The sequence below is a fragment of the Oryx dammah genome, unplaced genomic scaffold (assembly GCF_014754425.2).
Source record: "Oryx dammah isolate SB20612 unplaced genomic scaffold, SCBI_Odam_1.1 HiC_scaffold_29, whole genome shotgun sequence".
In the NCBI taxonomy this organism is placed as follows: domain Eukaryota; kingdom Metazoa; phylum Chordata; class Mammalia; order Artiodactyla; family Bovidae; genus Oryx; species Oryx dammah.
In genome coordinates, this window is record NW_024070213.1 from 59576702 (window position 1) to 59590869 (window position 14168).

At 35.0% G+C, this 14168-nt stretch overlaps 1 protein-coding gene across 1 annotated transcript; it reads left to right on the forward strand.

Moving 5' to 3' along the window:
* The first annotated feature begins 12452 nt into the window (after window positions 1–12452).
* LOC120858048 (olfactory receptor 6C2-like) lies at window positions 12453–13660 on the forward strand. Its single transcript, XM_040233932.1, is given in 2 exon segments — window positions 12453–13487; window positions 13490–13660. Coding segments are annotated over 2 exon segments (1080 nt in total). The 5' UTR covers window positions 12453–12578.
* Window positions 13661–14168: the final 508 nt, after the last annotated feature.

Here is a 14168-nt window from a genome sequence, read left to right on the forward strand (position 1 = left end):
CATGTTACAATCTGATCAAGAAATCATTCATTGTTGTTTGTTGCATAGAATAAGAGAAGACTACACTTCAAAACAACAATATTTTGAATTTCGGTCAGCTCATGAGGCACCCATTTACCAAGCTTTTTCACTTTTCCAATTTGCTTCAAATGCCAAATGATCACAGAATGGGTGACATTGAGTTCTTCAATAACTTCTCGGGTAGTTGTAAGAGGATCAGCTTTGATGATTCTCTCAATTGGTTGTTGTCAATTTCCAGTGGCTGGCCATGATGTTCTCCTTCTTCAAGACTCTTGTCTCCTTTGCAGAATATCTTGAACTACCACTTCATTGTATGTTCATTAGCAGTTCCTGGGTCAAATGTGTTGTTGATGTTGCAAGTTGTGTCCCTGCTTTATGACTCATTTTGAACTCGAATTAAAAAAGTTCTCAAATGTGCTTTTTGTCTAAAATCTTTTTCTTAGTCTAAAATAAATATAAAATACACAGCAAGTAATGTCATTAGCAAAAAAACATGAAGTGAGAAATGTGCATTAAAATATTGTATAACATAACCACATTTATTTAAGAGTATATTCCAATATCAAACAGCAATGTTCATCAATACAAAACACAAATACTTTTGCAACAACCTAATAGAAGAACATACAACTACAATAACTGATGCATACAACAATCTTATGCAAAGAGCAAGTAAAAATGAATTTTTTTGTTGTTGAGCTAAAGGGGAAATTTATAATTGTCTTGATGATGTAAGAGTAAGAAAGAATTGCCAATAGCAATGTGATCCTGAGGGTCACCACCTCTAATAAACATACCACCTTTTCTAGTAAATGTGTGTCTGAGAAAAAAAGTTGTAGGATAGGAGAAATATCACAAATGAAATGGTCAATGACATTTGAATCACAGAAATCCAGGTGAAGAACCAAAATCACTGGAGGGAAAATGACCAGGATGCCAGATGCCCAAGAACTGAGTACCAGCTGATGACGGATTGTGCTGTTCATGATGGATGTATAATGCAAAGGCTTGCAAATGGCAACAGGTCATAGGACTAGCCCCCAGCAGGAAAAATTCTGTAACTTCCAAGAATATGTAGAAAAACAACTGAAACATACAACCAATATAAGAAATCATATTTTCTCTGGTTACAGTGGTGATTAGGAATCTGGGGGTGCAAGCACTTGTGAATGTAATTTCCAGGAAAGAAATTATGGAGGAAGATATACATTGGGGTCTTGAGATGGGAATCCAACAGAGTGAGGGCAATGATGGTTAAGTTTCCAGTCACATTGAACATCTAATTTAGAAGCAGAAACAAAAAGATTACTATCTGTAATGGAGAATTATCTGTCAGTCCCAGAAGAATAAACTCTATGTGTCTTGTTGTATGGTTCATCATTTACCTTTTGTGATTTCAAACAACTTCTAGTAATAAAAAGGTATAAAAATAAGAAACTACATGAGTAGTTTTATATCCAATATATGACATATTAAAAAATCAATGTGCACAAATATACCAATTTGCATGAGGCTGAAGATATGTTCTAAAACTGTGCTGCAAAAATTATTATTATAAAGTCAACTCAGTTTTGGAAATTGACCCATAACAGTTTTTTTTTTTTTCACCCTCATTTACAAACTTCCAGTCATGTGTAAAAATTTGCCCATTGTTAAATAAATTAGATAAACCCTTGGTTCAGGCTTCAAAAATAATTCATTAATCTTTAATTATACACTTCATCAAAATAAAATTATGCCAGATCATGAAATAAGACCTAATAGTTAAATTCTGAAATTTTAAATTTCATATTAAAGTGACATTTGATTCCAGCCCGATTATAGCCTCTAATACAAACTATTGATGAAGACACAGAAAATGACAATAACAGAAAAAGAGAGTGTAAGTGTGTAATAGCACAACAAAATAAATAGTAATTGAATATAGAAAAAACTCTAACAGAATATAAAGAAGATATGACCACATTTTGGAGAAGGCAATGGCACCCCACTCCAGTATTCTTGCCTGGAAAATCCCATGGATGGAGGAGCCTGGTAGGCTGCAGTCCATGAGGTCTCTAAGAGTCGGACATGACTAAGTGACTTCACTTTCACTTTTCACTTTCATGCATTGGAGAAGGAAATGGCAACCCACTCCGGTGTTCTTGCCTGGAGAATCCCAGGGATGGGGGAGCCTGGTGGGCTGGTGTCTATGGGGTCGCACAGAGTCGGACACAACTGAAGCGACTTAGCAGCAGCAGCATGACCACATTTACAAAAAATATAATATATTTAGGACTTCAGCATTTTGCCACATGTAATTGACACTGTGAGAATAAAAAACACAGAAAAGGCCATCACAATCTCCACCCAGTTACAGACAGCCAGAGTCTAATACCACTTGCCAAATGCAGCTCCATGACGGTGAAAAATTACTATTTTCTTGTCACATTGCTTATAGCCTCATGTCCCCAGTAAGCACTCATACAGCTAATTGTGTATGTGTGTTTGTATATGTGCTCATGTCTGAGTCTTTGTGATCCCATGGACTGTAACCCACCATGCTTCTCTGTCCATGAGACTTTTCAAGCAAAAATACTGGAGTGGGTTGTCATTTCCTCCTCCAGAAAATCTTCCTAACCCCGTCTCCTATGTCTCTTACATTGGCAGGCAGATTCTGTACCACTGGTAAGCCCATACCTAATCAGTAACTATTAATCTAAGTAAATACTAGTATACTACTATATCAAATACTAGTATTGACGTGTGTGATGATTTGGATGGGACAAATGTATTTGTAATTGTAGGTTTTCAGAATCTCCAGCGGCCCAGGATGAAAAGAGTGTGACTAATGTAGCAGAAGCATAGCAATGGGGTAGTTTCCAACTCAGTGAAACCCCATGGACTGTAGCCCACCAGACTCCTCTGTCCATGGAATTCTCCGGGGAAGACTACTGGTAACCATTCCTTTCTCCGGGAAATCTTCCCAACCCAGGGATCAAACTCTGGTCTCCTGCATTACAAGCAGATTCTTTACCATCTAAGCCACCAGGGAAGTCCAGAGCCTGTTAACAGTTAGAATTTGGACTTAAGAACTTCCCTGGTTGTACCATGATTAGGAATTCACCTGCCAGTGTAAGGGACACCGGTTTGATCCCTTGCCAGGAAGATTCCACATGCCACAGAGCAACGAAGCCTGGGTGACACAACCACTGAACCTGTGCTCTAGAGCCTGTGAGCCACAGATGCTGAGCCTGTGCACCGCAGCTACTGAAGCCTGCATGGCCTAGAGCCTGTATGCAGCAACTACTGAGCACGTGTGCTGCAACTGTTGAAGCCCACGTGCCTACAGCCTATGCTCTGCAACAGCAAAGCCACCACAATGAGAAGCCTGTGAACTGCAAGGAACAGTATCCCCCACTTGCCACAACTAGAGAAAGCCCACGCACAGCAATGAAGGTCCCACACAACCAAGCTTACGCACGTACAACCCAACTATGAATCTGAAGAAGAACTCATTAATGGCTACTGAGATGAAGAATAATCTGTTTTTAAGATTAGAATTGTAACAGGCTTTTTTCAAATGAATTTTTTAATATGAATTTATTTATTTTAATTGGAGGTTAATTACAATATTGTATTGGTTTTGCCATACATCAACATGAATTTTTAAAGACTATTCAAGATAATAAATTGAAGCTATTGCATCACTAAGATAGTTCAAAAATGTGAGCAGACCAAAATATTTCTAAAAAGGAAAACTTATGTAAACATTGCAAATTAGCAATTATTTTGTATCATATAAAACACATATATGTCAACGTACCAAGATAATTTTTTATTTTTTTCCAATATGTGAATTATCACTAGGAGAAGAGCATATGGGCACCTACCACAAACTACTCCTACTTATTTTTCTAAAACAACTCTATTCAATATTAAGAAAAAAATTAGGATTTCTACATAATATTATGATTTAGAAATAAATATTTTCTTCAGCGGATTTGAGGATGTACATGCATGCGTGCTAAGTCACTTCAGTAGTGTCTGACTCCTTGCGACCCTATGGCCCATAGCCCAAAAGGGAACTCTGTCTGTGGGATTCTCCAGACAAGAATACTGGAGTGGGTTGTCATGACTTCCTCCAGGGGATCTTCCTGACCTAGGGATCCAACCCACTTCTCTTATGTCTCCTGCATTGGCAGGTGGGTTCTTTACCACTAGCGACATCTGGGATGTGCACCTACTTTTTTTTTTTTTTTTTTTTTAAGAATCTCATTGTTTTATTTATTTATTTATTTATTTTTACTTTATTTTACTTTACAATACTGTATTGGTTTTGCCATACATCAACATAAATCCGCCACGGGTGCACATGAGTTCCCACTCCTGAAACCTACATTTAAACACTTTGAAGTATTACTAATTATTATAATGTCCATTGTGTGTTGAACGTGTGTTGAACATTTACTATGCATGAATTACTGTGTTAATTGTGTTTATATTATTTAATCACCGTATAAAGCATGGTTGAGAGAGTTGGACAGTGAAGAAGGCTGAGCGCCAAAGAATTGATGCTTTTGAACTGTGGTGTTGGAGAAGACTCCTGAGAGTCCCTTGGACTGCAAGGAGATCCAACCAGTCCATTCTGAAGGAGATCAGCCCTGGGATTTCTTTGGAAGGAATGATGCTAAAGCTGAAACTCCAGTTCTCTGGCCACCTAATGTAAAGAGTTGACTCATTGGAAAAGACTCTAATGCTGGGAGGGATTGGGGGCAGGAGGAGAAGGGGACGACAGAGGATGAGATGGCTGGATGGCATCACTGACTCGATGGATGTGAGTCTGAGTGAACTCCGGGAGTTGGTGACGGACAGGGAGGGCTGGCGTGCTGTAATTCATGGGGTGGCAAAGAGTCAGACATGACTGAGCGACTGAACTGAACTGAACTGATAAAGCAAGGTACACATAATTAAGAACTTTTCTGTTTTACTTTTGAAAAAATTGAGACTTAGAGACATTATTTTTCTTGCTCACACTATAACAAAGTTCAGAGTTTATGGAACAGGGCTGTAATAAGAGCTTTGATTCTAAACTGTAGTTTGTTAACTGTTATGCAGTACTTCCAACTAAGTAAATAAATCATTAGATGATATGTAGATGAGAGCTGCCTAACTAGCCAGATATCGAATGCCTCAAAGTATACCTAGGATCCAAAGGCTCAACATGTTTTTGAGTAAATAAATATATGATTGAAATATTGATATTTTTATACCATATATGCAAAAAAATTTGTCAGGAAATGATCTCATGAAGCTTTTTAAGAATACCTTTTAAATAAAGTTTTATTTTTCAACCATACCATTGTTTTATATACATTAAAGTTTAAAGTAACATATAAACAATAAAATTGAATATAAATAAAATCAAAAGAAATGACAGTATTTCAGAGTGAATAAAAAAAATCACAAAGGTAAAAAGCAAAAAAAAACAAAAATAATTTAGTGTGTAACTTAAAAACATCACATTCTTATCATTGACTCTCTGTAAAAGGATTACAAATACATTTGTAACTGCATTTAGTTTGGATGTTATCATTGGTGGTATTGACTGAGTAATTCTAATTTCTTTTTGTGTGGATTTTAGCATTGGACAAACTTATACTGATGTTGAGAATATCACTATAGGGAAAACAGAAAGTAAGGGAGAATTAAATATGATAGGAAAATAATTCAGTAGAAAAATTAGAAGCAACAGTGTAAAATAATGGTTTCTTAATGTGTTATATTCCAGCTTTGTCTTTTGAAAAATCCAAACATTTTGACAGCATTGCTATGCTCTAAAATTCAAGAGGAAATTCCATAGAAACCTTCTTAAAGGCCAAATTTGTACAAGAGTACTGAAAAGAAAAATTACCATAGAAACAAAGAATCAGAGCATTTTGTGAAAGGATACATAGTGACACCATTGTAAATATAGATAATGCTATTGATAGATGTGAATATGAATGCATCACGAAAAATGGAAGCTCTATAAAAGAATTGCAATGCCAGATCAGTCACATATAAAGAAGGAAAAAAACTAATAGTCACTATATCAAAACCTCATGACACAGGAAACACTTTACACTTGACTTCCATGATACCATGCTCACCGGCTGTTTGTTCCTCCTACTTCACTGTATGTTCTTTCTACATATTTTTCAATACCTCCTTGTTATTACCTTCTGAATGTTGGATGCAGATATTAAAGTAAATAAAATAATTGGAAGAAAATATAAGTAAGCATATGACATGATTAGGACTATTAAAGCCTTTCACATAATAATAGATTCAGAAACAAACAAAAAAAAGTAGATTTTACTGCAATTTAACCAAATTATCTGTATACCATCACCACAAATTGCATTAAATGTTAAATAACAAACTGTGAAATAAGATTTATTACATGATATTTGCACAGACTTAATATCCTTAATATATGGGAATATCTCAAGAAAGCATAAGGAATTACTTCAAGAACAGTGAAAGGGTAGTAATATTATGTTCAAACATTACTGATAAATATCTACAAATTATGACATGTTATTAGCAACTAAAAAATGTGCATTAACATGAACAAAATGCTACTTGGTTCATCATTTTGGCAAAAATTTAGTATCTTCATGATACATTCTGACCTTGCTGTTATTAATGCATCTTCCAGTCTCCAAGGACACTGTCCCAATTCCTAGGTGCATTAGTTAGCTTTTGTTTTGCTTTTTTTTGCCTATATGAATATTTTACATTCATTAGTGACTTTGGAGCATGGTCACCAAGGATACTTTTTTTTTTTAGCATAGTTAATCTTAACTGTTACACATTGACCATATACAAAAAACATCTTCAGTCATATCTGTGGTGAAACTTCAGGGAACCACTCTGTGTTAAATTGTTGGGTCAGGCCATCAACTTTGCAAGAATGAAAGAGAATTTTGTTTTCCTTGGCCTGTTTACTAGTCTTTCCTTCTATCTATAGTTTGTGGAAGTAGGTCATTTTTAAATTTTGACTGATTTTTATCAGTCACGGTAAATGTTAGGCACGGGGATATAAAAATGGATATAACTTGTTCATGCATTTCCATTGCTATCTTTGAGTGAGTGTTAAGTGGAAAAGAATCACTAGACTACATTCATGTCACTACTAATAACTGGTTTAATTGTGAGACTATGTGGGGGAAAAAAAATCTGAAGCCTGAATGACAGACTAAAGTGTAAGTACTTGCATATTTTTCAAATCAGTATTTTTTTCTATTCAAAATTTGGGGAAAAATTAAAACAGTTCCTTTTCTGGAGAAGGGAATGCTACTTCTGCGATAGAAAAGATCTGGTTATTTGGCCTGAGGGCATAGAATGTGCCTTGGTTTTAGGAGAGAGTATATTTTCCTCTATTTCATAGAAAGATGTCCGTTAGTCATCTGTATGACCTTGAAGAATTCACTCTCCCTCTCTGAACTTTGTTTTCTTTTTTCATAAAACTTGCCATGCATTAGAAATCAGTGACATGAGTCTGAAAATTCTCCTGTCCAAAGTAGGTTAAAGCATCTCTGTTTTTTCTTTGCTCTATGACCTTTTACCAGTGGAGCAGAATGTGGCTCTGGAGGGGAAAAAGTGCTGGCCAGGGGCCTGAGCCCATCAGATGACAAATTCTGCAGATCTAAGGAAGTCCCTAGGCTTCCCTGGTGGCTCAGCGGTAAAGAATCTGCCTGCCAATGCAGGAGATACTGGTTCAAGCTCTGGTTTGGGAAAATCCCCTGGAGAAGGGAATGGCAACCCATTCCAGTATGCTTGCCTGGAGAATCCCATGGACAGAGGAGCCTGGCAGGCTATAGTTCACAAGGTCACAAAGAGTTGGACACAACTGAGCAGCTAACACTCTTAAAACTTTCAGTGTTTTATTTATATATATATATATATATATATATATATACACACACACACACACACATATATATATACACACACACACACATACACACACACATATATATACATATATATAATACACACACATATATGCTGACCAGGAGAATTTATTATTTTAAAGCTTCGTTTAAATGGTGTGTGTGTTCACTCAGTCCTGTCCGACTCTTTGTGATCCCATGGACTGTAGCCCACCAGGCTCCTCTGTCCAAGGGATTTCCCAGGCAAGCATACTGGAGTGGGTAGCCATTCCCTTTTGCTTCATTTGAATGGTATGATCTTTGACATTCAGTGATTGAGTGGATGTTAACCCCATCTATGTGAATATAACCTGTGCCAAATCATAGTACAATAGTCCAGATGTATTTTTTTTAAGGTTTTCTGAATTAGACATTGGGGAAAAGTGTAGAAATAAAGCAGTGTTATAGAATACTACAGTGTCAGGTAATATGGCCAAATATCAGAGTTCACCTTAATTTTCTAAAAATTATAAAGGTTTACCATAGTTTAACATTTAGAGAAAAGTTAACAAATGGCATGGGCTCACTGCTGTGGATAGAAATAGCTCTATTTCATTAAGAGTACCTTATAAGCCATAGATATACCTAGACCTTTATGCTGCTACCCGAATAGAGTTACTGTCCTGAGTTCTTCTTTTTTAATGTAAATTTTTTATATTTCCCAAAATGAAAAAGGTGAGGAGTGGCATTGTTTTCCACTTTTGCAAACCACAATGTTTGCCTTAACACAGGACAATGAGTTCTCATATCTGCTTCTAACAACGTGTGCTCAGGCCCTTGGTTGTGTCCTACTCTTTGCAACCCCATAGCCCGCCAGGGTCCCCTGTCCGTGGAATTTCCCAGCCAAGAATACTGGAGTGGGTTGCCATTTTCCTTCTCCATAATGTCCTGGTTTCTAACTCCATAGGTTTGTTGTGCTTATCTTTGAAATTTCTGTGAATGGAATTATGTCTTGCTTCTTCACTCAAAATTTTGTTAAAATTCTCCATGCTATTGCATGTAGCAGTATTATTAACTGTCATTGTTTTACTCTTCCATTTTGTAAATATAATTTCAATTTACAAATTGATTCTATCATTGGAAGTCATTTTAGTGTTTTGAGTTTTGGGATTATTAAAATAATGCCACTTTGAATTTTGTTAAACATTCATTCATTTGGAGTACATATGTATGCATTTCTATTGGGCAAATACCTAGAATAATAATATCCTGTTTCATATATACCTGGACATTCAACTTAATAAACATATTCAAAAAGTTTTAATAGTGCCTTTAAAAATGTACACACCAACTAAGATTACAATACATTCTTTTTTTTGAAGCATGATTTTAATTTTATTAAAATTAAAATAAATGCATACAGATATGCTAAGTAATTTTAACAGTGGAAACACAATGTTAAGATTGACTATTTTAAAATGTAGATGTATGGGTAATTTTATCTGATTAAATTTTATTTTATTACACTGGATTTTTTTTCTACCATGAAAGTTTTATTTTTTTAATATAAATTTATTTATTTTAATTGGAGGTTAATTACTTTACAATATTGTATTGGTTTTGCCATACATCAGCATGAATGGATACTTGATATGGTCTATCCATTTAATGTTAGTTACCCTCATGGTTGTACACTAGTTGTGAATTTAATTTCCTTTTCCCTAAACCCTAACAAGATTACATTTCATATGTTCACTTGTATTTAGATGTCCTCTTTTGTGAAGAAACTTGTCTAATTTTTATTAGGCTTAATTTTGTCTTATTGATTTGTAGTAGAGTTTTATAAATGCTGGGTTCTGTCTTTGAGAATTTTTGCAAATATCTTCTCTTAGTCTTCTTTAATCAATTGTATGTATTGTATATAAAACTTACATATATAACATTCTAGTGAATTATGAAAAATATATACATACTTCCTCATAACCACTACTGAAATCAAGATATATAATACTATGTAGCATTCCATGTTTATAAATATCACAATTTGTTTATTTATAATCTCTTGATGCTTCCTTATATTGGATTCTACTTTTAGTTATTTTGAATAAAGATCCAATTGTAAAGTTTTTCTATGAAATACATATATTTTTCTCCTCATAGTTAAATCTTAGGGACAGAGTTGATATGTCATATTTGAATTGTGGTGCTGGAAAACACTCTTCAGAATCCCTTGGCCTGCAAGGAGATCAAACCAGTCAATGCTAAAGGAAATAAACCCTGAATATTTATTGGAAGGACTGATGCTGAAGTTGAAGCTCCAATACTTTGGCCTCCTTGGGCAAAGAGATGACTCATTGGAAAAGATCCTGATGATGAGAAAGATTGAAGGCAAAAGGAAAAGGGGGTGACAGAGGATGAGATGGTTAAATAGCATCACCATCTCAATGGACATAAAGCAAACTCCAGCAGATGATGGAGGACAAAGGAGCCTGGTGTGCTACAGTCCATGGGGTCACAGAGAGTAAGACATGTCTCAGTGACAGAATGATGTCTTTTCTAGGTAATCCTTTCTTTCATTTCACCCTCTCTCTAAGAGGTTCTCATAAATAAGGTGACTTCACTTACGTTGATAATCCCCAAATTTATATCTGCACAAAGAGTGCATCCTATAGTATTGTGAATTCAATATTCAATTTTTTGGACATCTAGATCAGACTTAGAGGGTTTGAAATTAGACTTTTCCTTGGACAAGTCTACATGGCTTTCATTTTCACTTTTTAAAAAATGTCTTTCTAAAGGCAGAGAATTTTTTCTTAGGTCTATTATCTATTTCAAGTTCATTTTTTGTTGTGTTCATTTTTATGTCAGTTATATGGAATTGACTGAAGATGCTGTTTACTTCTTGTATATGTCTGTGGATTTTCAGTCAATTCTATCAATTAATTAGTAGGAGAATATCCAACTATAATTGCTAATTTATCTGTTTCATCTTTCATTTATGGCAGTTTGTGCTGTTCTGTCGCTTCAGTAGTGTCTGACTCTTTGCGACCCTATGGACTATAGACCGCTAGGCTCCTCATCCATGGGGATTCTCCAGGCAAGAATACAGGAGTGGGTTACTATGTACTCTTCCAGGGGATCCTCCCGACCCAGGGATCAAACCTGTATCTCTAAAACCTCCTGCGTTGTCAGGCAGGCTCTTTACCACTGGTGCCACTTTAGAAGCCCTTATGCCAGTTTATCCTTCATATATTTTTATGCATTATTAGATACATAAATAATTAGAATCTATGTTCTTGGTTATTTGATTCAATTCTCAGTATGTAATTTTCTTTTGTATGCTTGTTAATTTTCTTTGGTGGCAATATGCACTCCGGCATTCTCTTGATTATCCTTTGTATGATATATTTTTTCTATTCTTTTATTTTTAATCTATCTATGTTATTATATTTTAAGTGGAGTGCTTGTATATAGCATCCAGAAAAATAATTTTTAATTGTTCTTATAATCTCTTTTGATTACCATGATATGTTTTGATCACTTATAGGCAGTGTATCATCATTGATGTTTGGACTTCTATCATTTTGTTAGTTGATTGTTCTTTGTTCCCATTGCTGTTCATTCTTTTGTTTCTACTACACTAGTTTAGGGTTCCATTTTAATTTATAGAATGTTTTTTACCATATCATTTCTTAAAAGTTTGTGTGTGATCTGTAAATTATAATCTACACATTGAACATTTCACAAACCATTTTGATATAATATTTTGCCACTGAGGTAGAATGTAACAGAAAAAAATTGGTACCCTTTACTCTTCTCCTTTTCATTATGGTTATCATATTTTGTCTCTATACAGTGTCAATTCCATCAGTATATGTTATGGATTTTGCTTTCAACAGATGTTTCAAAGGATTTGTATAGTATGGTATTTTCCTGTTTGTTTTTAAATGTTTGGTAGGAATCTACAATTAAGCCATCTGAGGCTACAGTTCTCTTTGTAGAATAATTTAAATATTCATTTGGTTAGTTTGGGCTTCTCTAGTGACTCAGATGTTAAAGAATCTGCCTGCAAAGCAGGAGATCTGGGTTCTATCCCTGGGTTGGGAATATCCCCTGGAGAAGAGAATGGCTACTCACTCCAGTATTTTTACCTGGAGACTTTCATGAACAGAGAAGGCTGGTGGGTTACAGTCCATGGGATTGCAAAGAGTTGACACGATTGTGTGACTAACACTTTTACTTTTCACTTGTTTACTTTAATGTTAAAAATAGAACTATATAGGTTAGGTATTTAATCTTGCATTAACTTTAGTAGATTATATTTTTCATAGAATTCATTCATTCATTCAAGTTGCTGAATCCATTTAGCAGATTTTTTCAAAACATGACATTTTTATCTTTTCAATAGCTGTATAATTTATAATGATGCTATACCTCACATTTCTGATAAATTCCATCTTTTTTTTCTTTCAAGATCAGTCTCAATGACAATTTTATCAATGTTATTAATCCTCCCCAAGAATCAGCTTTTGATTATATTCATTTGTCTCTTGTTTCTGTTTTCCATTACATTGATTTTTTAAAATTATTTTTTAAGCTATTTGGATACCTTCTCTTTGACTTTTTACATGTAGATTACCTAAAACATCAAAAGTGATAATGAGAAATCGCACAGTCATAACAACATTCATCTTGTTGGGATTTACAGAGGACCCACAGCTGCAAGTTCTGATTTTTGTCTTCTTGTTTCTTACTTACGTGCTGAGCATTACTGGAAATCTGACTATTATCATTCTAACATTCCTGGATTCTCATCTTAAAACACCTATGTATTTTTTTCTCAGAAACTTCTCCTTCTTAGAAATCTCATTCACAACGGTCTGTATTCCCAGATTCCTGTATAGCATATCAAGTGGGGACAATACCATTACTTATAATGCCTGTGCTAGTCAAATATTTTTCATTGGACTTTTTGGGGCCACAGAGTTTTTTCTCCTGGCAGCCATGTCCTATGACCGATACGTGGCCATCTGTAAACCCCTTCATTACATGACCATCATGAATGGCAGAGTCTGCACCATCCTCGTGTTCTTCTGCTGGATCTCTGGGCTAATGATCATCATCACACCACTCAGTATGGGCCTGCAGCTAGAATTCTGTGACTCCAATGCCATTGATCATTTTGGCTGTGATGCAGCTCCTCTTTTTAAGATCTCATGCTCAGATACATGGTTCATTGAACAGATGGTTATAATTTGTGCAGTGGTGACATTCATCATTACATTGGTAGGGGTTGTTCTTTCTTATGTGTATATCATCAGGACAATTCTAAGATTTCCCTCTGCATCACAGAGAAGAAAAGCTTTTTCCACTTGTTCTTCTCACATGATTGTTGTTTCCATTACTTATGGCAGCTGTATTTTTATCTACATCAAGCCTTCAGCCAAAGAAGAGGTGGACATTAACAAAGGGGTGTCTGTGCTCACTACATCTGTTGCCCCGCTGTTGAACCCTTTTATTTATACTTTGAGGAACAAGCAGGTGAAACAAGCTGTCAGTGACATAATCAAAAAAAACTTCATTTTTCTTACACAATTAAGAGGATACTGGATTTAAACCATCACATAAAAATAATGTATTGCTTGCTTAAACATTTTTCTCTGGAAATCCTAATTGTGAAACTACTTAGAACAAATCATTTATCCCTCTCTTTAATCTCAATCAAAATGATTTGTCCTTAAAAGAACATGAGAATTTATTTCTCAGAAGCAAAATCTTCCTTCATTTCTCACTGTTTTTCTAACATTACTCAAAAAAAAGAATTGCATGCCATGTTAAATATAGTATCTATGATTCCTGGGAAAATTTCAAAACAATAGTTTTGCTGGACTTCTTTAATTTGTATATGTATCATTAATATACTCTGGAGAAGAAAATGGCAACCCACTCCAATATTCTTGCCGGGAACATTCCATGAACAGAGGAGCCTGCTGGGCTCTACAGTCCATAGGATCAGAAAGAGTCAGACACAACTGAGGAATTTTCACAATCACACTCAATAAATATACTGAAAGAAACATGTGACATATAGGAAGAAATATCTCATCTTTGTTTAAAGTACTAACAAGACAAACATTAAAATAAAAGAACTCAAAGTAGGCTTGTCAACTAAATCCTATTGTAAACCAAACATGAAAATAAATATCAAGCATCTGAAAACAAAAATGATCCCCAAAAGATACAGAGAGT